Here is a 25,770-nt window from a genome sequence, read left to right on the forward strand (position 1 = left end):
TAAAATACTATTCTTATTCATATTTGTGATGATGGTGCACAGCCCTCCTTCCCATGGTGTCAATGAAATCCCCACCTGCCACCTCTATGTATCTGAATAGCAGCTCTTCCTACACCAGTATTTCCACCAGCTATCCCATCACAGGAACTTCAAATGGCCTACATCCAATCATTATTTAATATTTTATTTATTTTCTACAACTACTGTCAGCTGCTCCCGTTAGGGGTCGCCACAGCGGATCATCCGTTTCCATTTCTTCCTGTCCTCTACAGCTTCCTGTCATACCAGCCACCTGCATGTCCTCTCACCACATCCATATGAGGATGAGGATACTCATCCTCATAATTGTGGATGTAACTTGATATGTACAACTTGAAACTTTTCACCCGTTTGTTGGTAGGTGCAGGTGAAAGTTTGTCGACAATTCTGTGCATGTCGTTGACATTTATCCATGGTAAATCTTGCAGGCTTGTGGGTTTCCTCCGGGTGCTCCGTTTTCCTCCCACAGTCCAAAGACATGTTAGGTGAATCTGCATTACTAAAATTGTCCCTAGGTATGAATGTGTGTGTGTCCCCCGCCTGCCGCCCAATGACTGCTGGGATAGGCTTCAGCATCCTCGCAACTCAGAGCAGGATGAGCGGTTCGGACAATGGATGGAAATCTTGCAGGCATCGTGAAAAATATGCCATTGTCAACAGTACATGCCAACAAACAGGAAACTGGTATGGCCGCTGCAGTAAAAACCGGAAGTCAGTGAACTACAGTTATGCACAGAGTCGTGTCTGTGGGTGGGAAGCTGGATGTGGGTATGTGTCCTAGTTGCTGCATTAGCGCCTCCTCCGGTCGGTTGAGGTGCGAGGGGGAACTGGGGGAAATAGCGTGATCCTCCCACGCGTTCCATCCCCCTGGCGAAACTCCTCACTGTCAGGTGAAAAGCGGCTGGCGACTCCACGTATTGGAGGAGGCATGTGGTAGTCTGCAGCCCTCCCCAGATCGGCAGAGGGGGTGCAGCAACTACCGGGACAGCTCAGCAAAGTGTGGTAATTGGCCGGATAAAATTGGGAAGAAAAAGATGTCGCTTTTCCATTTGAGCAATTTAAATTCAATTTATTCTCTGTGATACAGATATAGAGCAATGTTGTGCAACATTCAGGGGTACACTATACATTTGTCTCATTAAAACATGTGCTCTTGCCAATGAGTCACCTCATTATGTAATTTTAGGAACTTTTTTCCTTGTCCTTTATCATGGTGTGATCTGTGGTACAAAAATAAACAGAGGATAATAGTTGGCAGAAAGGAGTTAACAGTCAATCAGTGTTCTGGGGAGAAAAAAAGATTCCTTTAAAACTAAACTATCACTTACTATAACTACACTTGAGGTGGCAGAGTGACCTCATTGTTAGAAAGAACAGTCTCTCATCCTGATGACTTGGATTCGATTGTGAAGATGTTAAACCAAGCAATGAATAGCAGAATCTTTTAAGTTGATTCAGTATTGAGCAAGCTAACAGCAACAGGCTACTTCCCACTAAGCTGCAAATGCAATCCTTCACCACATTACATCCACTAGAAGAGCTCTTTTTTGGTACAAACAGACTCAGGATGTTATGAGAGGAGTCTAAAGAGTCTTAGCTGCAATATCAATCAAGGAGTTATATAGATAATATATTTCAAGCAGAAGTCTTGTTCTGTAATCCTGCGAGAAGTGACTTGTTCTAAAACTGTTGGCACCAAAAATAAGTTTTTAGTAGATGTTATTTGGTGGAGGATTATATTGTGGCTTGGTGTGCAGCAGTCGACTGATGCTAGCTTCCTCAATACTTAATTCAAAAGAATCTGCTACCCATCGCTCAGTTTGACTCCTAACAATAGGAAAATATGGCTTGGATTAAAAAATGCCGGCATTTTCCTTTAAGTGTCCTTGAGCAAGTCACTACATCCCAACATGCCATTTTGTAGCTGACTGCGCTCAGACTCCCACTCTAGTCTAGACCAGCAAAAGGAAAAAACAGAATTAGCCTCCATAGCTCAATGACACGATTGTTAAATGTTCCCCTTGCTACATCCTGTCCATCAGCGTGCTAGCTAAACTCTTCCCCCACACCATCTCCATCTTCTGAATATGGGCTTTGGATGACTTGGCGAAACTACTTTTGACTATGTTAAGAGGGACTGCCTTCCCACTCAAGTAGACTTTATTCAGACAGGTAGGAAGCCACAAATCCTCCTGCTTCTCCTCCCTCTTCCTTTTATCTTCACTTCCTTCTCTTCTGGTGAGGGCACTTGCATAGGCGTAGATGTACCCAGTCATAAAGGCGTCGAATCCTGCTCGATGTGTTCCAGCCTCCAGCTTCTTCCTCTGGGCCTCAGTCTTAGCAGAGTCCTTGCTAGAAGTTTCTCTCCCTCCTCCTGTTGTCCTCTCTGAATCATCGCTCTTGTTGACTGCTGTGATTTCTGCTGTGTCACGATCAGTCGTGGTGGTGGCAGAAGTTTTGGGAACTGTATCGTCTTCGCAAACTCCGTTCCCCTCATCTGTAGGCTGGCTGATCATACCAGAGTCGGTTCTAAATGGAGAAACATTGTTTCTCTCTTCAGGCATGGTCACAGGGAGACTCTTGGTTGTCTGATGAGGACAGCTGGCTGATTTCGCTCCAGATCCACTTTCAGGCAATGGCTTTGGGGTCACTCCCTGGTTCTGGTCTTTGGCTGGCTCTTTAGAATCCAGTTCTATGTGAGCTATTTTGTTTTCAGGAGCACCTTCAAGACAACAGGACCCCTCTGTCTCCTCTCCTTTACCTCGTTTCTTCTCTCTCTTTCTCTTCCTCCTTTTCCTTTTGTCCTCCTTTCCTTTCTCGTCTTCGAAGATGATGAGGTCGGTGTTATGGGACAAGGAACACCGGGAGCCATTGGGACACCAGCCGAATGCCTGTCAGGAGGACAAACACAGACACAACACAATAATTTACAGCATCAGCGAGTGCCCCAGCCATGTAGTCACATTCAAGGACAAAATCTGCCACAAGATAGTGGATGGTTCACATGCCAAAATCACCATTATATCATCCTATATGAAAAAAACTAATCTCCCCAAATGAGATGTGTTTCAAAGTTAACTCACCTACCAATTTTGTTCTATGCTGTCTTGTGGTAGCACTATTATGAATACAGTAATTTAGTCACAAGAGAAAAGTTACCAATATATTGCTGCTTGAAAATTCGTGCATATACAATCAAAAGATAGCATTTAACTGTGTCACTACTCATATCTAGAAGCAAAGAAAGACCAAATTAGACAAAATGTACATACATAGAAATCACACTTAATTTTCTACCCAGGGACCACAGATATAAAAACTATTTCACAAAAAAGGAAAAAAAATAGTCATTTGTTTTGATTCTTACTAACAGAGAATCGTTGGCAGATGTCTGGCTGTACATCGGGAAAGGCCACCGCCGGACAAACTCTGTAATCCACGTAGCTGCACATCTGACCAGTGTACTGACAGAACTCGACATGGAGGTGAGGACCTGTCCCTGCAGACGCCATGTTGCGGCTGTTGTCCAATTTACTAGAGGTAGAAGAGGAAGACAAAGCAGATATGGGAAGAAGAGGATACCAAAAGAAGACAGGAGACAAGAGAAGAGGGCGCAGGAGGCAAGCAGATGAGAAGGAAGAGGAAACAGAACAAAGGAATAAGAGAGCAGGAAAATAGGAAGTGAAGAGGGTCAAAAAGGAAGAGAAGACGGAATGGGAAGAACAAAAAGAGTCAGTGGCAGTCTCAGTAAGCCGTTCCAACATGTTACCAACAAGGTATCTACATACTTTTGCTATTAACAGACTTTAAAAGGGTAAAATCTGAAAAGATTTCAATGCTAGAAAAAAAATGGTGCTGAAAGGACCTGTGAGCACAGAGCATTCGGTAGTCACCCATTTGTATCGCTACAAGCTCAACATGCAGCACATCTGCTGAACAATTAAACACAAACCATTTCTTGTAGGCATATTCCAGATAGGAGGCTGTGAGGCGAAGCTCAAACTCAGTGACATATTTGGTGTCATAGACACCAGCTGGGAACATCTCCGACAGGTCTGCTGTGAAGGTAGCCAGGCGCTCGGGTAAGTGTGCATAGAAACACTGGTGGAAGAAGCAGCAAATCAAATTTGAGAAAACATACACATCCGATAATTTGAAACCAGCGCTAGTTGGAGCAAAACATTCAAAGAAGGTTGTTAGGTAGAAGAGGATTATGCCCATTTTCACTAACCTCAAGTCTCCACACAACAAAGTGCACTTTCTGATCCAAATGAAGACTTTATCCTCTCATCTACCTTCCTGAATCCTTTACTTACCTGCTTGATTTCCACAATCTGTGGATACTCTTAAGATTCTTATTCTTTCCTAGATATTTTCTATTGTCTCAGGTTTTATACTCGAGGATGTCACATTATGTTCTTTGCATTTTAAATTAGCATCCTATGAAGTTTCATTCCTTGTATGATAAAACTCACTTGTCTAACAATGACATTGATTAGATTATGGACTGAAGGTGCAGGTGACTTTAGTACACTTTTTCTTTCTTGACTGACAAGAATGTGTATCTAAGCACATAATGAAGCTCCCACTTGCAGGAGGTGAGTGTTCTTTTCATACATGGTGTGACTGGGTGAATGCAGGTTTCGGGTAGTGTAGGGGGAGACAGAAAAACCAAGGCAAACATTTCACTTGAAATTTCTGCGGCTACATAGCAACTAATAATGAACATCAGTAGACATCCAACTATTTAAATCATGGCAAAAACACAAATTTACAAGTGATACAATTAAACTGAAAGGCTTCATTGCTTTTTTAAATACAGTATCATTTATACCTGTGAAATGCACTATAAACAGAACTGTAGTGCAGCTAAAGCGCAACATAATATTTATAACATAAAATTTACCTGATAAAGGAAAGCAATGTCTATTAGGCCATTGTGGAGTACCAGGGGTTTCCTGGCACGAAGCAGTTCTGTGAACAATGCACGGATGCTGATTCCTTGGTTGTCTGCTCCTCCCTAAGAGTGAAGAGACAGGGAAAAGACATGAGGGATAGAGCTAATTTAAGCAGCTCTGGAATATATTTGACCAAAGTGACCGGGTGACCATTCTTTGTCAGAACTGCAGTTTGAAATGGCATAAAAGCTGCATTTTTTATTTTTCAAGAGAATTAATATTCAAACACTTAGAGGGGGGCACTGAAGATAAATAGTTCCGGTGATGCTAAGATGAGTCAAAGTGTGCCTTAATAACTCCATGAGCATGCTGTGTGCGAGTGTTTTAAAGTGTGTGCATTCGTGTGCATATTCACCTTATTATTTCCTTTGACATAAGGGACTCCCTGGGCATATTGCTTGTTGAAGTCAAAGCCATGCTGCACCAGAAACTGGACTGACTGAGGTTCTATGATGTACTCCTCTGAACATAGCAGGGTCAGGTTGTATACCTGGACTAAGTATGTGTCTGCGGTCTGGACGCACAGGTGTATAAGCATGTGTGGAGAGGGAGAGAACAGGTAGAAAAATAAACTGAATAGGCTGAAAGAAACTGAACTGAGGTACTCGACATGTATACTGTAGATCAGATGTTAGAATCATATTTATTGGCAAGTAGTTCAAGAGCATACAAGGAATTTGGACTCAATATGTTGGTGCATGAGGGAAATTTTAACAGCAACAGTAAAGAATAATAAAATGTAATAATAGGTATATAGATACACAAGACCAAATAAAAATAAATAAATAAATAGAGGAGAAATAAGGTGCAACAATGTGGAAACACTGGGAATATGGCAAGTACTCTATTTACAAAATGTTAAATGAGAATTTTTAAGTAAGTTATTTACAAAATGAGAAGTTGTTGTAAAATAAGTTATTTAAAGGGTAGTGCAGGCTTATGCAAAGTTTGCAGTAGGGCAGATAGCTATATTGCACTGTTTGTGCATGTGAGAGTGTGCATGTATGTAGTGTGTGTCATGGTGTAAAGAGAGGGTCAAAGGGGGTGGGGGGCAGTGTCAGTATCTGCGGGTGTCTGGGGGGGGGCTTGTTGGAAGGCTGTGGGGAAGAAGCATTAAAATAGAAATAAATAAATATAGGAGAAATAAGGTGCAACAATGTGGAAACACTGGGAATATGGCAAGTACTCTATTTACAAAATGTTAAACGAGAATTTTTAAATAAGTTATTTACAGAATGAGAAGTTGTTGTAATATAAGTTATTTAAAGGGTAGTGCAGGCTTATGCAAAGTTTGCAGTAGGGCAGATAGCTATATTGCACTGTTTGTGCATGTATGTAGTGTATGTCATGGTGTGAAGAGAGGGTCAAAGGGGGTGGGGGGGCAGTGTCAGTATCTGCGGGTGTCTGGGGGGGGGCTTGTTGGAAGGCGGTGGGGAAGAAGCTTTAAGAGTACCTACTATATGAGAATGATCACAAGCGATTTTGACACTTATGGAAATACTGGTAATCACATTGCGGTTTGACCACTTAAAATCCAAGAGCCATTCAAAATGAACCATGGTCACTGCAATGCTGCTATGTCAGCACGTTCCAGACAACCAGCCTAAAAAAACATAACTGAACCTGACTTTTAGCCCTTGATGTAGCATTTGCAGGTAAAAGTCTATGTAATGGAGAGAGGTGCAGTCAGCTGTCTCAGGTCAATGTAATAATAAAAGTCTGACCAAATGGAAAGGGCAGTCCTGTGTTGTACCTCATTGTCCAGTTTCTTGTAGCAGGCAATCCCCAGGGAGAGAATAGAGCGAGAGCGAGCTGCATGACAAATGGCTTTGTATCGATCCTCTATACATCTAAAACAAGTGAGAGAAATCCTAATAAAGTTTGAATCAACTTATAATTACCTACCATTCAGATTTTCACATACCCAAATGTGTTCATACACCACATGCCAATTTATTCAAGGGGTATTCAATTATGTGGCATGGAGGAGCATGTGCCTGCAGGTTTTCTTTCCAACTTGACATTACACCCGCTGATTTCACTGATTAACATGCCTTCAACCAGACAGGGACGATTAATCAGTGAAATCAGCTGATCTAGTGTTAAGTTGGAGAGAAAACATGTATAGCCCTTCATGGCACATAATCAAAAACCACTGATATTTGGTATGAGGTGTATGTTTGCCAGAGAAACAATGAAAGGGATGTATACGATGCATTATACAGAACATGCTGTGGAACATGACAAAGAAAGGATTGACTAAGGAAACCATGTGCCATGTAGTGCCAAGAGTTTGCAGGTTTTCTTTCCAATCAGTCACTTCCCCAGATGATTTAATTAACACACCTTCACCCAAACAAGGAAGGATTAATCGGTGAAACCAGCTGGTGCAGTGTTGGATCGGAAAGAAAATCTGCATACACATCCATCACACATGGTTAAGCACCACCTGCCAAATGTGTACAGGTTTTTTTTCCTTCCTCCAATCAGTCAACACCCCAGCTGATTTCAGTGATTACCCCCTCCATTTTGATTCAAGGTTCACCGGTGAAATTATCTGGTGTAGCGATTGGTTGGAAAGAAAAACTATACCCCGAGCACTCCATGCCACGTGGTTGCCTTAGCCCCATTTCTTCATAACCTGTTACTGAGATTTCAGAGGAAACCCATTTCAAAGTAACAAAGTTATGAAGGGATGGAGTCACATATGGAGCTAATGGTTGCCTATATCTGGGATAGACAATTACTTTTACTCACTCAGCCAGCAAAGACTTTCTGTTCCCAAGACCACTCAGCTCCTGGGGGGGGATAAAACGGGCAACAGTTACACGAGACTGTAGAAATTTAATGTTTTTCAGCAAGCCTGATCAAGCCAAGTCTGGAGCCTGATCAGTTCAAGTCTTCGAGCTGTACAGATCCTTGGTTGTATACAATCCCACGCCACTCACCGTATCAAGTGCGATGAAAGAGGACGCCTTAATGGCTAGCACCATTGCAGCCCACAGTTCTTTGAAGTTGTCATTCTGAACGTCAATAACCGGAACTACCATTGAGGAAGTCATGTTTGTCTACAAGATAGACTTCACAATTTATTCATGTAGTGGTAATTTAACTGGCAGCAAAATTATCATTCTTCAGATACTGGAAGGCTTCTACAATGATTTCCCATCCGCGTCAGTACAGTCAACTTTAGCAATGAACTACAGAACTAGGCAGACCAGAGTTTCGTCGGGTTTTGAGCTGATACACTGCACCTAATGGGTTCAAAACTTCCGAAAATGATTTTTCCCCCAATAGTCTAACGTGATTAAAGTTGACTGTTTTAAAGATGATACCAAAAGCAACCGTAAACAGTCACACGTGCTCCCCTGGGTCCTGCTGCAAATGACCGTTTGCCGGTGATGCAGGTCAAATTACTTAAAAGTGAAAATACTTCATTGACAAGACTTGCTCTGATAAAACTTGAAAATATAGTCTAATCAAAAATATAATTCAAATTTTTTCGCGAATAGCTATTGCAAATTTTGTCTTTCTAAATATTTTTGAACAGGCGATTACGATGGACGGTGTTTACCAGTTGACGTCATCAAATAACGGCAGAGGGCAAATGCGCCATTTTGGCTCAAACAGTGAATAAATATCATAAGATGAATTTGTTTCACAAAATTTAAAACACATCGGAAACAGAACGGCACTTTTGGACGACTTAACATAAATCGCAGCTTTTATTTTGCATGGCTTTACCAAAGTGGAACCGGTAAAAGTGGTGCATTAAGTTAGCCTGGACTCATAAGCTAGCTGAGTTTCATTGCTAACAAACGTCAAGCCAAATTTAGTTTCGCAGCATTAAATATATTTTAACCATAGCCATATAATGGGTGGCTGCTCCGCTCCAAACTGCTCCAACTCCACCACCATTGGGAAACAGTTGTTCAGGTTCCCGAAAGACCCGGTTCGTAAGAGGAAATGGGTCGTGAACTGCCGGCGTGACTTTGAGCCGACTCCGCACTCCAGGCTCTGTCAGGTGAGTCCCAATGTGACGTTTGTACACTGATATGTCCCTCCACATACCTGGACGGTAAAGACGTTTCTGATTTTTTTTTAAAAAAAGAAAAAAGACTCAAATTTAATTGGTGTAAGACAGACAGGCAGATAAATAGATCATTTACATGTGAACATACGTCCATACATTCACACAGACAATAAGCTTAAAATGTACTAATGTCCATGACATTCAATGAGACATATTGGGCTATACAAATAAAACTGACTTGACATGGCTACGCAGATACTATTCCGTACATACACACGTACATGACATTTAGTGGGATCTGGGTACACAGGTATGGACAATGACTTTTGAGTAGGATATTTTGTTTTTTTAAACAGATAAGAAAATAGCAGATCATGATCCTCTGATTTAGTGAATTGCTGTCAAATGGACAATGCACTTTTGATGAATAAATTAATGTTCTTAAGTGAAATATATAGTTTTTTTTATTTTGCATTTTTTCGAGTGCTTTATGTCAAAGCTTGAACTTTTACACACAATAAAAGTCTATATACTAGCCGAGTTTTTTTATATTAGTCACCTTTCTTGCAATGCACTTGTTGGGATGTTCCGGTGGCATCTAGATGCTGTTTGGCATCCTCATCTAAATATTCTTCATATATTTTATAATTCCATTACAATTCTGTTGTCCTCTTTCAATATTGGATTTTGTAAATTGTGTAAACACAACATCCATTGCATGTTGTCCATCTTGGGAGAGAGATCCCTCCTCTGTTGCGCTCCCTGAGGTTTCTTCCTATTTTTTTCTCCCTGTTAAAGGGGATTTGTAAATAAAATTGTGTGTAAAAAAATTGTGTGTAAATGACTCTCTTGTTTTTTGTCAGGACCATTTTGAGCCGAGTCAGTTTGAGGAAATAGCCAGGTCTCCAGCTGGGGGAAAGAAGCTGAAACCTAATGCCATCCCCACTCTGTTTAGTTTCCGAGACCCCCCTTACCCTGCAATTACTACTCCGCACATCCTGCTGTCTTTCAAACCCGAGCCAGGTAACCAATCTCGAATACTCATCTGTCAAATGAATGCGAAATTTATTTGTATTTTCTTGCATTTTGTGTCCACTCTGTAATGCAGAAAATGCAAATTGTTAGAAGAAATCCTGACCACAAATCATGATGCAAAGACAAGACTTTCTTCTTTAGTGTATATACAGGACAGATTTATTTGAAGAATTAAATGCATTTTTCTGAAACAAAAAATTTGCAGTGATGTTTTTAGGCTGTTAGGGCAAATTATTCCTTGCCATTTGATCCTAGACCTGGTTAGTCATGAGTGGAATCGCTAATACCCATGATACAGCACAGTTTTGCTTTCACTGTTTGGTGAATTTTGCACATCATTATTTTTCTCCTTGAGTCAACTTTGTTTGATACAACTCACTTGATGGAAATGGCCTCTCCAAAGGGATTTGTCTGAAGTACTTATAAATGCTTTAGGCACAAGGAGTTGGTCAGTACATAGGGTAACCCACCTCTTTACTACAAGTAAAAGAAGCTATGCTGGCATCTGTTCCCAGTGAGATATTGAAAAAATATTTTTTCTTTGTTACCTGTAGAAGAAGCTTGCTACTGCTCATTAAGAAATACTTATACTATCCATCCATTATCCAAACCGCTTATCCTGCTCGCAGGGTCGCGGGGATGCTGGAGCCTATCCCAGCAGTCATTGGGCAGCAGGCGGGGAGACACCCTGTACAGGCCGCCAGTCCATCACATTGTGCTTGTTTCTTCATATTTTTTGTCACCTCTACTTCAAGGAAATTCTGGAATAAAGTGGTCAAGTTTGCTAAGTTATCCTGCAAAACCAAAAAAGTATACATGAATGATACAGCATTGTTATGTAACAAAGCCCAACGAGCAATATCTATGCCACCATGGTTTATTTGTCAAAAGTGTGTGAAATTCACCAGATCAAAATCAGCCCACTAGACTGACTTTGTTTTTTGCTCCTCAGTAGAAAAAGATCTAAATTTTGGGGATCATGGCTATGCCAGGCGAACCCCTCTTCCAGGGCTGGAAGAGGACGTAGACAGGGAGGTGGAGGAGCAGCAGCCCTGCACTCAGTGTCAGCTCCTCAGGAAGCAACTCAATGAGGAGATGCAGAATACTGCAAGGCTAAAGAAAGAGGTAGGAAGGTGGTTACTGTCTTTCTGTTTGTTGGGCTCAAGAAAAGTCACACCATCACAATGCTGATTAGGTTGGGGTTTTTTTTTTTTTTAAACATTTCATATCTAAAGCTACAATCCTGAGGATCATCATTTTGGTGATGATGTAGGCACGCATGCTTTTGTGTCAGAACCTTACCCACCACTAGATAAAAAAAAATGTGATTGACCCTGAGTTTTATCTGTTGATGTTGAAGTAACCATTGGTAAGGATCTTTTACAAGCTTGGTCGGTCATGTCTGCTTTTTGGCCACAACAAGTTTCTTCTGCATTTACCTGCTCTGGGGAGGATATAAAGTACTATGCACTGAACATTTTTCCAGTGAAAGTCCTATCCGAGGAACCATTAAAATGAGCAATTGCAAAACAGTTCATGATTTGGATATGCTTGGTTTAACTATTGTGTCAAATTTGCTGGCAATAGAAAGCGATTTAAAAAGTACGTTTGATTTCATGACCATGTCTGGGATTATAGCTTTAAAAAATGAGTAGATCATTTTTGTCTTATCTACCTCAGGTGGAGGAGATGAAGAAGCGTGTGTATCGACTTGACCGGATCGAGAAGGGCCTTCAGAACTTCCTGTATGAGGACCAAATCCGGGCCCTGTCCCTCACCAAGCGCTCCCGACGAGCCGTATGGAGCCCAGAAACCATCCTCAAGGCCCGCAAGATCCGTTGTGCAGTCGGTACCAAGGGCTACGAGTACCTGAGAGAGCTGGGATACCCACTGCCTTCCTACAGGACCCTATGTAACCGCCTGGAGACAAAGATCATGGTGACCACAGACATGAGCTGTGAGGAGCTGGCAGAGCTGGGCCTGGGGCTCATGGCTACCTGTGACAGTCCTACAGGCGATGTTGGTGACAATGATGAGGAGGAACTGATTGGGGTTTTGTCCTGACTGGCCTGACTGCCCTTTGTCCTATAAAGAGACAGGAGAGAGGGAGGTGTGCAAAACTGCTGCCTTAAAATGACAGTAGAAGTTGGATGTGGCTTCTTAATGAGGAAAAAGATTCGAACAGCAGTCTTTTCCTCAGGTCAATAGATGCTTAAAATGCAACAAATTATATCTTTACTGATTGGTAGTCTTACATGGAGGTGCTGCTGGGGTTCAAGGTAGCTCAGCCGGACTATAGCCTGGTTTGTTGGTATGTAGATAAGAGACTCTAGTATGCTTACAGCTAGAGATCTTAGGTTTATCTTTATGGTGTCTGCATGAAAAAAGGACATTACACATGTCATGCCATCCACTGACAACATGGTATGGTTAAATGTGTTGGGGGGACAGTTACTCCAGACAAATAATGGACCCTATGGAAAACTAGACTACATGAAGGGGGAGGCACTGAGGAGAGCTGAGATATATAATTTGCACAAAGGCTGCTGAATTTGCTTGTTCAGGGTCAAGGGTTTTACTGTTTGTTGGATCAGTTCTATGCTGAATGTTACACTTAGCATTCAGTGCCTCACAGCAGTAAGAAGCAGTGGTAGCAGTTTGGAAACTGATGGTATTGTTTGTCTCACATGAATCTCAAATTATCCTGTTTGAATTGACATTCATTATTAAATTTTTATTGTAACACTGTCATCAAAGTTTTGGTGAACTTTTCTTCAGTAAATTTCATTCATAATGTAGATTTTGCAGTTCAAAAATTATATATTTTCTGTTCACCAAAAGTTCTCAGACTTTATCCGCTGCAAAACATGAATTGTAAATCATTTAACGAATTAGCCTAATTGCACAGTAGATGATTCACAAAGTGTGAAATCTCTAAGGGGTGGAATTTTGTTTTTGTTTTTTGTTTTTTAGGGAATTAATCTCGTGCACTGTTTTCAAGTGGGAATGCTCAATGATTGTACCTATTGAATCTTAAAAGAAGGTATTAATGTCCAAAAAGAGCATCGAGTCAGCTCAGGTAAATCACATGAAGTTACGTGGCGTTTAATCTATAAAACACAGGTACTGTGTGGAAATAAAGTGGTTTATAAAGGCTTTGGTTTTACTCTTTGTCTATGTTAGTGAATGGGTGCTCTGACTGGCCATTGTAAAAATGCATTTCATAACTTGAGACGGGTAAATTAAAGATTGGACAGCGACTATATAAATTGGCTATTGGCATGCAACTTTTTGAATGAACCCTATTCATTTGCCTACTGGATAAATGTGTTTGTTTGAAGGTGAAATGAAAACCCCACAATTAAAAGATTGAAATGAGTAAAACTTAAAGAGCATTTTTATTCAGAAATTTAACCCACTGCCACCTCAAATATCTGAAACATTGGAATTTGTATACTTCTATACACTATCTTGTCTTATCGGGTGATCTGGTTTGACGTTCCTAATCCAAGAATGATGATTCACTTTTGAGCCGTGGGTACACTTGAATTCAATCAGTCAAAGAACAAGACTTGATTTGACTTTTTACAAGATAGAGGAGCAGGAACAAGAAGAAAGCACTGGTTGAGTTAAAAAATTAAGTGTTTGCTATAGCTGAAAAGTATGAAACTACGTTGATGCCTATTAAAGATACAGGAAGATGTCATGTAGGGGGGGAAAAAAACCTTTATTGCTGGGCTGGAAACACAACAAAGTCCTGTTTGGAGCCCGGCTGTCACATTGACTGCTCTGATTTTGGCCCTGTGTGGTTGTCACAGACAGGACATGGGTTTGTTGGTCACGCGGTGGTGTTGGGCTCCCAAACGGGTCAAAGCCTCATCCTTGTAGAGTAAAGTAAATATTACTCAATGATGGAATCAATAGCAGCGAGGGGAGATGTGGTGAGGGGCTGGCCTTGTTAGCGAAATGCACTTTTAACCCCGAGTATATCTGCTTTGTGGTTAAATCTGTCATTTACTCAACTGGAAGATGTTTTCAGCGCTTGGAAATATGCATAGGTGGCTAACCATGGCGTGTATGATGTCAATTTCAGGCTTATTCGCTCTGATATGAATTTCTTTTACATAAAGACCGGAGGAAAAATAACCAGTAGTTTGCGTCGTAATGAACAGTCATCTCAAAAAGTGTATTTTCCATCAAGGAGTCAAGCTTTTTGAAAGCATGTTTTTATGGAGGCCATAAAATGTGGCTGAAGTAAATTCCTGTAGATTAAAAAAAAAAGTCGACTGTTGCTCGTCCTTGTCATTCTAAACAGCTAAAGCAATCATCTGATAGAGTCAGTGCATCATGACAATAATGACTGTGCTCCATATTGGATGTTGTCGTAAATGTGTTGAGGTCTGTATAGGAGGTCTGTATATGTCATATCGGTACATGAATGAGTATACTAGATTTAAAGCTGCATATCAAAGCCATGAAGTCAATGAAGCTACACTGTTGTCTTTGGTTCACTTGATACCTATTGAATTACCTGCCTGCACTGATTTGAACACACGCGTTTTAAAAATTGACAGAGTTTGTGTATGCTAACAAACCTGCTGGTGCGTAAACAAAACCTCTCTCTGTCTCTCCCTCTCTCTATCTCTCCCTCTCTTGTTTGCTCTCCCTCTCTCCATCTCTCTCTCTCTCCCTCTCCCTCTGTGTGTGTGTGTGTGTGTCCATCTTTCCCTCTTTTTTGGGGGGCAGTGCTTGGCAAACCCAAGCAGCTTAAAAATGAGACACGTCCCACTGTTGTTCATGTAATTCCCAGTGAAAGAAGAGGGGGAAGGTAAGTGTTTGGATGTTTTTTTGTTTTGTTTTTTTAAATTTTGCAGTCGATTCTCCACCCCACTGAACAATTCTGATGTGAATATGAGCTTTATATTGACAAACTCAAGAGTCTACTAGTTATAAAACAGAACACTTCCCATGTACAGGGTAGCTGCTCTTCATCCTCATTGTCTGCTTGCTTTTGCTCCATATTATTTATGCATATTGTCATCCAAGATTCTGTTCAAAAGTTGAATTTATAAAGAATGTGCAATCTTATTCCCTTTGTTTTTGGTCTTTAATTATTCATTTTGACACATAATGATTTGCATCCAGTCAGTTGGCTTTGTTGTGATTTCAAAAACCTGTTTTTCACAAGACATCTGATCTCGGTCACGTGCCATATAAGCAGTAAGTCAAAATGTGCATTTTTAATTTATTTTTCAGGGTGCATATATAATGATGGGAGCTCGAATTGACTCTTTATTAGCTAAAACCTTCAAAGTAACCCGTGCTATTGAAGACGCCTGTTCCAAAGTCTAAGCAGCTAAAGCAGATTTGGCATATTGGCATGTCCGCTGAGATTTTATCAAAAATAAAATGGATAAATAATAGAATATAAACCTTTTCCCACATCTCTTGTCTTTCTCCGGTTCCTTCTGATCTCCATGTTTATCTCCCTGTCGGACTGTGTCTTCCAACTTGTCTGTCTGCCTGTCTGCTTCTCTGTCTGTCTGCTTGTCTGTCTATATGTCTGTCTGTCTGTTTGTATGCTTACATGTCTGTCTGTTTGGCTGTGTCTGTCTGTCTGTCTCTTTGTCTGTCTGTTTGTGTGCTTGTCTATCTGTCTGTCTGTCTCTTTGTCTGTCTGTTTGTGTGCTTGTCTATCTGTCAGTCAGTCAGTCAGTCAGTCATTCTGCCTGTCTGTCTGCCTGTCTGTCTGTCTGTCTGTCTGTCTGTCTGTCTGCTTGTCTCTCTATCTGCCTGTCTGTCTGTCTGTCTCTCTGTTTGTGTTTGTCTGTCTCTCTGTCTGTCTGTCTGTCTGTCTGTCTGTCTGTGTGGCCGTTAGTGCCTCAATTCCTCTGCTGTATTGTGGTTTCAAACTGTACTCTAGGATTACTTCCACAGGAGATGAGAGAGACAGTTTGGGCTCTCTTTTAATTCTTTTGGGATAAAATGTCAAATCACCATGAATCTGTACTGCCAGGATGCCTGCTTACACGTACTTCAGTCTGTCCATGTTATTTACAATGAACACATACAAACACATAGGGGCTTCAGTTGGCGTCTTTAAAACTCATTTGTGACATTTAAACTTCAGAGTTAACAAAGAAGGAGATTAAGACTGATTTTGCCACAGTTGTGTTTCTGTGTTTGTGTGTGTGTGTGTGTGTGTGTGTGTGTGTGTGTGTGTGTGTGTGTGTGTGTGTGTGCGGGTGTATGCATTGTGTCCCTTTTTATACTGCACTAGTATTCTCTGTTTTTAATTTTTTTTTAATTTGGTCTGTTTTTCATCATAGTCAAGGGGGAATTTTATTTTGTTGCTTTCGTTGCACATCTGTATGAAAAATGACAATAAAGTCTTGGATCGTATCAAAGTGTTGAAAATCTCATAAATAAATCATAGTTTAAAAAAAAGTCTTATGTTTGAAAGCCACACATACCAACAGCCGTGTCTTATTAAAATATGAGTGCTGCTGGAAAAAAAAACATCTGTTTGAAATTTGCACAATCAAAAAAATTCAGAAAATCTTCATAAAAATTGCATTTTGCAATCAAAATAACAGTTGTTTTCTTCCTCTGGTAGATCCTGAGAGCGAGAGAGAGAGAGAGAGAGAGAGAGAGAGAGAGAGAGAGAGAGAGAGAGAGAGAGAGAGAGAGAGAGAGAGAGAGAGAGAGAGAGAGAGTCAATGCGGTCTCTCTTGACCGTGTGGCTGTGCGCGACATGTGCAACACTGCCAGGTCTCCTGCGGACCTCCTCATCGCAGCTGCTGGTGGAAGGGGACAATGACCCGTCCAGCATCTGCAAGCCTGCCCCCTACTGGGAAGTAGGGGGAAAGGCGCCCATGAAGGAGCTGCTGGGAAATGTAGTTGTTGTGGCGCTACTGAAAGCTAGCTGACAGTTCTGTCTCACCCAGGCCTCCAAGTAAGATAACACACTGGCTATTGCTGGGGCGATAACGACAGTTTAGCAAATATCACATATATCTTTCCACTGAATACCTCCATATTGATAATGTGGCGATACTACTGGTGCTTTCAAAAGGTAGACGCAAGAAAATATTGAGAAATTATCACTAGTAGCATGGCTATGATGACTAAGTAGGTAAAGGCATTTTCATTGTTCATTTTACTCAGCTAAAACAGTCTGAAAATTGGGTCACTCTACGGTTATGTAGCCTTTAAAGAGTAACTAAGCCCTAGACCATTTAGTGAGTTTACTGATATCCACGGGTTAAAAACCATGTAAATGTTAAAAACATGGCAGGCTTGTCTCAGTACTGTGTGATGTTAGCATAGCAGGATAAACAGCTGCAGCTAACAACACCGATGGATCTGTGTAAGACCTAGGAACGAGACAATATCACGACATATCACAATATTACCATAAAACAATGGCCAAAATCCCAGATAGTATCTAGTCTCATATATCACCATATCAATTTTCTATCCATATATTGCCACTTATATAGTAAATGCACTAGTAAATGCTAATACCAAAATAGGGAAGGAGCTGGCTAGTAACTATAGCCACCAGGCAGTTAAGTAATCCCTCAGATTTTCTCACAGCAAGTATTAACACACTGTAGGTTTTTATTTTATTTTTTCAGAATGAGACTTTTTCAGGTTGTCATGCAAAAGAGACATTTAATTTGGCCTCACAACATCCTACACTGCTGTGATTCTATTTTAGATGCTTTTGGGTTACTGCATGACTAAATTTCAGTTTTTGGTCTTTCTTGCCTTACAGAAACAACAGGCCTGTGCAAACATTCATCTTCTTTCTTTTTGACTTGCAAGTTATTTTATGCAGGGGATCTGATCTTTTTTTATTACTATTCTATATTCCTGTCTAGAGTAAGCACTCAGAAAACTCACGTAGATGCACGAGTTAAAGGCTGTGTGAGAATCTCATTGGGAGAAAAAAAGAGAGAGAGAGAGAGAGAGAGAGAGAGAGAGAGAGAGAGAGAGAGAGAGAGAGAGAGAGAGAGAGAGAGAGAGAGAGAGAGAGAGAGAGAGAGAGTGTGTGGAAGTAGTCACACAAATTGGATCATCACACACTGTCTTAAGTCGATATTGATAGTTATTAAACAAACAAATCTAGACATATATATTTCTATTTTTTATGTCTTTGTGTAGAATCGGAGGCCTGCGAGACAAGCTGCACCGCAGCAACCTGACAGAGGTTTCCTTCCTGATAGTGAACGAGCGCGAGGCTCTGTCCAGGGCCATGTACTGGGAGTTGAAGAGAAAAGCGGCCCCCGGTGTCCCCGTGTACCAACAGGCCCCTCTGCAGGATGATGTTTGGGAGGTCTTGGATGGAGATAAAGATGACTTCCTGGTGTACGACAGGTACAGACAGCAGTGCATGCACCTAAGCATACCTATATATTAAGAGTAGATTGAAAGGGTTTTTATATTGTCCTGTTTCCTCAAATGTCCAAAGACTTTAGTGACATTATCTAATATGTCCAAGGTTCTCTTTCTTATGTCTCTAGCCTATAGACTTAAATGAGTAACCTGGGCAACCTACCAAGACAGGTTCCTGGTATTTTGAAAACTCATTTGGCAAATGCAAACCTTCAGATTCAGATTAAAGTAAAGCTTTTTCATGGGATTTGGCTCAAGGACAGCGCAGGTGCACGTGGTGTTTGAGGAGAATTTAGGAGGCTGCACAAATGACAACGTCAGTAATCATTCATTCATTCCCTCTCTCTCTCTTTCTCTTCACTTTGTTTTCTAGATGTGGTCTACTTACCTTCCATATAGTTCTGCCTTACAGTTTCCTGCATTACCCCTATATAGAGGCTGCAATCAGAGCCACTTACAATAAAGATATCTGCAAATGCGTTGTGAGTAAATACACCCAAACACACCCAAACAAATGTCCAAGCACCCAGGTGTGGGTTGTTAGGACATTTATATACTTATTTGTGCACACACACGAATGCTTTCAAACATACAAACATGTGCTTGCATGAAGTAGTTAGTATACATCACATGTCATGTAGTGAGTAACATGTTGTGGCATGCGAGTAGCTGTGTTGAACCAGGAGGTTCATGGTTCAAATCTTTGTGCCAGCAACCAACCTATTGTATTTAGAAATCACGTCAGGACACAGCGCTGTCGCTCGACACAACCTCTCCGTGGCATTCTTTATTTAGACTGACACAGCATCAAAGGCAGACCCGATCAAACAACCCAGAGCCCGCAGGCATCACCAATCGATCCCAGCACAATAGAACAGCACCAAATCAAATGCAGCACTGTCGATGTGTGCATACATAACATTCCCCCCCCCCCCCCGGCAGGATTTCAAACATGAAAGGTTGACACAAAGTCCTCTAGGTGGCCAGGGCGTAAACGTGTGCGAACAGGTCGCGGGGCGGCCTGAGGCTGGGCAGGCCGAGGTGGGGAGGGAGATGGCAGGGGAAGCTGAGGCCCAGAAATGTCTGGGGCCCGTGTAGGAGCTGCATGAAGCCCCGGGGCGTCTCGCCATGCTGAGGGAATGGCTATGGTTGTGTCACCAGCTGTGTGTGGCGGAGCTGACACCTTCCGTAGACGACTGGAGTGCCACCGAGTGCCATCGCTGAGGAGGTAAGTGGCTGGGCCCAGCTGACGGGTGACTTGGAGAGGAGAGGACCAGTATGAAGCCATTTTATTGTCCCTGTGGGGCCTGCGGACCCTGACCCTGTCTGACACATTGATGTCTGGCACCCTGGTTCGTTTTGACTGGTCAAACCGTTGCTTCATCCGCGTCTGCTGACGAGTGACTGAGGCTCTGACCCCAGAGGGAGGTGCCTGAGGTGTGGAGGGGCGGAGCCTGTCAAGGGGCATGCACAGTTCCCGGCCTAGCATGAGAGAGGCTGGGGAGACGCCTGTGGTCGAGTGCTGTGTGGCCCGATAGTGCAGCAGAGTGTGACGGATGGCCTGCGTGAAAGAGCACCCTTGGGCCATGTGTGCTCTGAGGCCGTTCTTCAGTGACTGGTGAAAACGTTCAACGCCGCCATTGGCCTGGGGGTGGTAGTACGCAGTGCGTATATGACGGATGCCCTTGCTTTCGAGATAAGCAGTGAACTCAGCAGAGACCAGCTGAGGGCCGTTGTCAGTGGTGATGGCCTTTGGGAGGCCCCAGTGAGAGAAAAGAGAGTCCAGGAAGTCGATGATGATCTGTGAGGTCACAGTGCCGGAAGTGGTGAGTTCAGGCCATTTTGAGTGTAGATCGTAGGCGACCACCATGAAGCGTTGGTGGTGGGGAACTCCATGGATCTCACCACAAATGTCCAACTGCAGGTGTTCCCAGGGCTGAGAGGGCCAGGCGAGAGGTTGCAGGGGTGGGGGAGCCTGGTGGCCAGTCTTGCCACTCACAAGGCAGGCAGAACAGTCCTTCACCAGAGCCTCAATATCTCTGTCTATCCCCGGCCACCACACCAGGTCTCGGCAGCGCTGTTTCAGTTTCACAATGCCCAGGTGGCCTTCATGCGCCGTATTCAAAACACGTGCACGGAGAGCAGCTGGGACCACTGTGCAAAACCCACGTGCCACGCAGGTGTCGTTCCAGCAGGAGAGCTCCTGTCTGACTCGGGCGAACGCAGCCAGCTCCTCTGGGACCTTGTGAGGCCAGCCGTTCTGGATGTAGGTGCGGAGCTGGGAGAGGACAGGGTCCTGTTCGGAGGCTGCCCTCAGCTCCTGCAGAGAGACAGTGGCCTGGAGGGGTGTGTGTAGCATTTGGACAATGTCCTTTTCCACACAGTCAGTGTCCGTCTGTGGAGCTGGGGTGGAGACAGAGCGAGAGAGCAGGTCGGCGACAACATTGTCTCTGCCTGGGGTGAACTGCAGGCTGAAGTTGTACTGGCGGAGGCGGTCAGACCAGCGGTGCAGCCTCAGGGGTTTGTGGCCTATCCCAGATGTGGACAGCAGCGCTGTCAGGGCCTGGTGATCTGTCCTGAGGGTGAAGGAGCGGCCATAGAGGTAGAGGTGCCACCTTTCACAAGCCCAGATACAGGCTAACGCCTCACGCTCACCCACGGAGTACCGCTGCTCGATCAGGTTGAGGGCACGGGAGGCGAAGGCAATGGGCTTCTCCACACCGTTCTGGGTTTGAGACAGCACGGCCCCTATCGCTGTGGCTGATGCGTCACAGGTCACAAAGGTGGAGCTGGAGATGTCGAAGTGAGCCAACACTGGTGGTGAAGTCAGTTGAGTCTTGAGATCACGCACAGCGTCACTGCATGCCTTTGACCACACCCATGGCTCGTCCTTACGCAGCAGCTGGCGCAGGGGGGCTGTGGTCGCAGAGTACTGGGGAAGAAACCTCAGGTAGTAACTTGTCATACCCAGGAAGGAGGCGACCTGGGCGGCCGAGCTGGGCTCAGGGATGGCCTGAATGGCGTCCACGTTGGATTGTAGTGGAGTTACACCGCTCGCTGACAGCCGGAACCCCACGAAGTCGATGGCTGGCACAGAGAGGACACATTTCTCAGCATTGAGAGTTAGCTTGTGCTTGGACAGGGCTGCGAAGACCATGTTGAGGCGCTTGTCGTGGATTTCACTGGTGGGCCCGTGTACCACTATATCGTCCAGATAAATGGCCACGCCCAGTATGCCAGCCAGCACGGAGACCATGATTTTCTGGAAGCAGCTAGGGGCGGAGCTGAGACCGAAAGGCATCCTGGTGTAGCGAAACACTCCTGCATGTGTCACAAAGGCTGTGAGGTTTCGGCTGCTGGGGTGGAGGGGCACCTGTAAGTACCCCTGTCTGAGGTCGAGCTTGGAGAACACCTCAGAGCCATAGAACTGAGCAGTGAGTTCTTCTGAGGTGGGCAGTGGATACTTATCAGGGACCACTGCCTTATTTACTGCACGTATAGATCGATGCAGACACGCAGGCCCCCCGACTTCTTCTTAGCCACCACGAGGTTTGAGACCCAAGGTGACGCGTCCACCGGTTCAATGATGCCAGCTTCCAGCAGTTGTTGCAGCTCGGCGGAGACCCCATCACGGAGAGCCAACGGGATGCGGCGCAGTGGTTGGATGACAGATTTCACAGCAGGGTTGAGGAGAGGTTGATGGGTGAAGGCGGAGAGGCAGCCCAGCCCCATAAACAGCGATGGCCACTTCTGCTGCCAAGGTGTGGCGACAGTCAGGATTGCTGCCCCCCTTGTGTCTAAGAGGGAGAACCCCAGAGCGGAGAACAGGTCCAGGCCCATCAGGTTGGCCCCACGGCGTGCCACATGAAAAACTGCATTGGGCACCAGCTTGGTTCCATAGCGGACTGTCAGTTGGAGAGAGCCAACCACATCGATTTTGGAGTCACCATACCCACAGAGGACAGCTGAGGGTGCGGACAGTGGCAGTGAACCGAAAAATTGACTGTAGGTATCAACATTCAGGAGAGACACACTTGCACCGGTGTCCAACAGCAGGGGGATGCACACATCATTAATGTTGACTGTGCATGATTTGAATGACACTGGCCCAGAGCTCACCTTGTGAATGACGGCGGTTGAAGACTGGGGGGTGTGGCCCTCTGACCCAGCCGGGGAAGATCGACAGACGTTGGCAAAGTGATTGTGCTTACCGCAGCTACGGCATGTCTGGCCACGGGCAGGGCAGTTCTGAGCCCTTGAAACATGAGACCGAGACCCACAGTTACCACAGGACTGTTGAGGGCGGGGCCGAGAACGCCGTCGTTGCAGTTGCAAGACGTCCCCAGTGGAGTCGGCGCCCGCCTCGCTCTGGTTGGGTTGCGTCCCGAGGGGCAGCCGTGAGTAGAGGGAGGAGTCGTTGGCAGCTTGACTGGAGGTGGCCACTTGCTGTGCATTTAGCATAGCAGCACACTCAGCTGCTCCCTCAACCTGTAGTGCGATGGTAATTGCTCTGGACAGCAGCAGATCGTCTTTTTCCAGCAGGAGAGTCTCACGCACCTTTGCGTTGTTGGTGTGTTCGATTAGCTGGTCGCGAACCATCTCGTCCTGAAGCGCGCCAAACTTGCATGAGCTAGCTAGCCCTCGCAAATTAGCTACGTACTGCCGCACAGACTCACCAGGCAGTTGGTGTCGCTGACGGAATATAAATCGCCGAAGGAGGGCACTCTGTGGAGCAGCGAAATGGGTGCTCATAAGTCCCACAGCTTCGGCAAAGCTTGTGACGTTCCCCAGAGACCCGAGCACACGATGACCCTCTGCTCCCAAGCAGTGTAGCAACAGAGCCGTCTTCCTAGCCTGGCTCACGTCGTCGAGCCCTGAGGCGATGATGTAATTTTCAAAACTATGTAGCCAGCGAGTCCATGGTACCGGAGGCTCGCCAGGTAATGCCAGGAAGGGGGCAGGTGGTGGGAGGGAGATATCAGCCATCCTCGTCGCCAATATTGTATTTAGAAATCACGTCAGGACACAGCGCTGTCGCTCGACACAACCTCTCCGTGGCATTCTTTATTTAGACTGACACAGCATCAAAGGCAGACCCGATCAAACGACCCAGAGCCCGCAGGCATCACCAATCGATCCCAGCACAATAGAACAGCACCAAATCAAATGCAGCACTGTCGATGTGTGCATACATAACACAACCATCCTGCTAAATACTCTGAAGCACCATGAAAAAGAAATCCCTCTTCTGTTTATCACATCTTTATCATCTTAATCAACATTTTTGTGTTTTTATTTCTCTAACTGCAGCATTTTATCTCTCTTCTTAGGCCAGTTCTACCGTATCCATCAGTGCTAACAGCACCATGAACAACGACACCACGATTACCACACAGAACATCACAAATAGCAAAACTACACTACTCACAATTCCAGAGGATGGCGATGGTGCGACACTATAGCAGCCAAAGGAGGGTCTGACTTAAGGGCACAAAGCACCAGGAGTTGATCCTGTCGATCACAGCCATCATCATCATCATCATAGTTGTCATCATCTCCATGGGCAACAAAATCAACACGATCTCACCATTCATAAACATCACCATAACCATGATAAATAGTTGTCAATGTCCACAGCATTATCATTATTACTGTAATCCACATCAAAATCAGATTCAGCATCATAAGTGTTGGTTAACTTCATGATGTTATAATTCTTCTGCCATCTCACTCATTGTTTGTCTCACATTTTCAGTTGTCTTCTACATTTGATACTGTCTAATGTGGCATGGTTTATTGTAATATTACTGTTAGATTTGATATTATATAGGAATAATGTGATACTATACATGAGATTATGGTGTGAATCATCATACGTGATATCTCTAAGCTTTTACGAGGAGTTTTACCCTGATTATCGATCAGTCTCATTTTAATTTTGATGCCTATTTATGACCAACATAATCAAATAAGACCATCGGCAAGAAGATTAGCTATTGCTTTATAATGACTGCGAATGATTTTCTCCGGGTCGGATTCTCTGTGAAATCTGATGAAATGATTTACGACACACAGACGGGACACATAGCCACAATTAGGCAAAGATGAATTTCTAAACATTAGACTTATCGTGCACGTGACACAAAAAGCATAAGCATTAGCAAGCTGTTGGAGATATACTCAGGTAGGTATCTTGTCTAGCACTATGTCTGGACAATAATCCAGGTCATGCTATTCAACTTCACAGACAATTTATCATCCAAATTATTATGCAAATTATATCAATTACTAATTAAACTGCTTTTAATTTAGGAAAGTCTGTTCAGAGTGCAGTATAGGTTATCTCTCTTAGTGACACCGAATTAGGTTTTTTATGCCATGCAAGACTTGTGAGTCACCGTATAGCAGCTAACAGTTTGTTCATAGTGAAATAGGTTAATATGTGCAACCCATTCCCCAGCAGCTATTTGACAAAAAAAAAGAAAGTTTTTTTTAATTAAAACTAGGATGTCTGCTGGATAGTTGAATTCATTTTTAAAAGTAACTTTCCTGCAGTTTGTGCATTAGTGGGCCTGCACCTCCCTCCTCTGTGAGGTTTAAGCAGCGGGTTCTGTTTGGTTTTCTCCTCTTTATGAAGTCTACTGTGTTAAACCTGAAAACTGGTGTTGGTAGATGGATGTGTATGGAGAGACTGGATGGCCATCTGTCGCTCAAACCTACACAGAGCTATATGGGACGATGCACAACACTATCAGGCACACTTCAGCTGAGCTATTTCTGAAAGTGGATTCATATCATCTGAATTTCAACCACCTTTCCAATTCTATAGTATTTCTTTATTTCTAACTGTCAACACAGAATGATGTGGGTGGACAAGGGGGTTGTATTAACGTGTGCTATGATGCAATGTTCAGTGTTAAATGTTTTATACCAAGTAAAGATACTGCTCAGAAAGGCTGTTCTGTGTCATAATGTTTCATATCTATGGGTTTTGGTAATTCCTCCCGTTGTTACGATGAAGTGTAGACAGATAGGGATGTATAATGCACGTATCCATCTGTGAATAATGTGCTTTAGTGAAAGAAGTGCATGAAAGAATAGGGGATGCTGCTATGCAAAGTGCATCTTTCAATTTAAAAACATTTGAAATTAGCAAAGCGAAAATGGTAATCTGTAGATCTATGCACGCCAACATGTTATTTGTCGATGTCATGAATCAACTGTATGCAGAATAAAATTGCAGATTATTTTATATGAAATGCAGACTGGAAATTTCAGATAAAATCATAATGACTATGATGAAAA

At 43.5% G+C, this 25,770-nt stretch overlaps 3 protein-coding genes across 4 annotated transcripts; 2 read left to right on the forward strand and 1 right to left on the reverse strand.

Annotated features, from left to right (window-relative positions):
* Positions 1-1,083: 1,083 nt before the first annotated feature.
* On the reverse strand, positions 1,084-8,362 carry toe1 (target of EGR1, exonuclease). Its single transcript, XM_056293430.1, has 8 exons — positions 7,946-8,362; positions 7,755-7,795; positions 6,751-6,847; positions 5,353-5,511; positions 4,946-5,059; positions 3,992-4,140; positions 3,411-3,573; positions 1,084-2,930 (listed from the first exon to the last, which is right to left on the reverse strand). Exons 1-8 carry the CDS (start codon positions 8,057-8,059, stop codon positions 2,064-2,066), a joined length of 1,704 nt encoding a protein of 567 aa, XP_056149405.1. The 5' UTR covers positions 8,060-8,362; the 3' UTR covers positions 1,084-2,063.
* Positions 8,363-8,664: 302 nt separating this feature from the next.
* si:ch73-382f3.1 (uncharacterized protein LOC100151273 homolog) lies at positions 8,665-12,823 on the forward strand. Of its 2 annotated transcripts, none has more exons than XM_056293672.1 (4): positions 8,665-9,021; positions 9,894-10,053; positions 11,018-11,190; positions 11,746-12,823. In XM_056293672.1, the coding sequence occupies exons 1-4, from the start codon at positions 8,872-8,874 to the stop codon at positions 12,127-12,129; spliced, it is 867 nt and encodes a 288-aa protein (XP_056149647.1). In that variant the 5' UTR covers positions 8,665-8,871; the 3' UTR covers positions 12,130-12,823. The 2 variants fall into 2 exon arrangements, with proteins under 2 accessions (XP_056149647.1, XP_056149648.1); XM_056293673.1 differs by having other exon boundaries at positions 11,021-11,190.
* Positions 12,824-16,731: 3,908 nt separating this feature from the next.
* On the forward strand, positions 16,732-25,423 carry selenop2 (selenoprotein P2). Its single transcript, XM_056293455.1, has 4 exons — positions 16,732-17,020; positions 18,235-18,447; positions 18,839-18,947; positions 23,796-25,423. Exons 1-4 carry the CDS (start codon positions 16,785-16,787, stop codon positions 23,925-23,927), a joined length of 690 nt encoding a protein of 229 aa, XP_056149430.1. The 5' UTR covers positions 16,732-16,784; the 3' UTR covers positions 23,928-25,423.
* Positions 25,424-25,770: the final 347 nt, after the last annotated feature.

Source organism: Lampris incognitus, chromosome 14, assembly GCF_029633865.1.
Source record: "Lampris incognitus isolate fLamInc1 chromosome 14, fLamInc1.hap2, whole genome shotgun sequence".
Lineage (NCBI taxonomy): Eukaryota > Metazoa > Chordata > Actinopteri > Lampriformes > Lampridae > Lampris > Lampris incognitus.

What these genes read in the sequence shown, in the direction of transcription:
- toe1 (XM_056293430.1), bottom strand. Translation starts at nt 8,059, where the DNA reads ATGACTTCCTCAATGGTAGTTCCGGTTATTGACGTTCAGAATGACAAC. An exon ending in ACAAGAAACTGGACAATGAG is followed by an intron (nt 5,512 to 6,750) that starts GTACAACACAGG and finishes CTGTGCGTCCAG; the next exon opens with ACCGCAGACACATACTTAGT. An exon ending in ACATCTGCCAACGATTCTCT is followed by an intron (nt 2,931 to 3,410) that starts GTTAGTAAGAAT and finishes TCCTCCTGACAG; the next exon opens with GCATTCGGCTGGTGTCCCAA.
- si:ch73-382f3.1 (XM_056293672.1), top strand. Translation starts at nt 8,872, where the DNA reads ATGGGTGGCTGCTCCGCTCCAAACTGCTCCAACTCCACCACCATTGGG. An exon ending in GTCTTTCAAACCCGAGCCAG is followed by an intron (nt 10,054 to 11,017) that starts GTAACCAATCTC and finishes TTTGCTCCTCAG; the next exon opens with TAGAAAAAGATCTAAATTTT. An exon ending in CTGCAAGGCTAAAGAAAGAG is followed by an intron (nt 11,191 to 11,745) that starts GTAGGAAGGTGG and finishes TATCTACCTCAG; the next exon opens with GTGGAGGAGATGAAGAAGCG.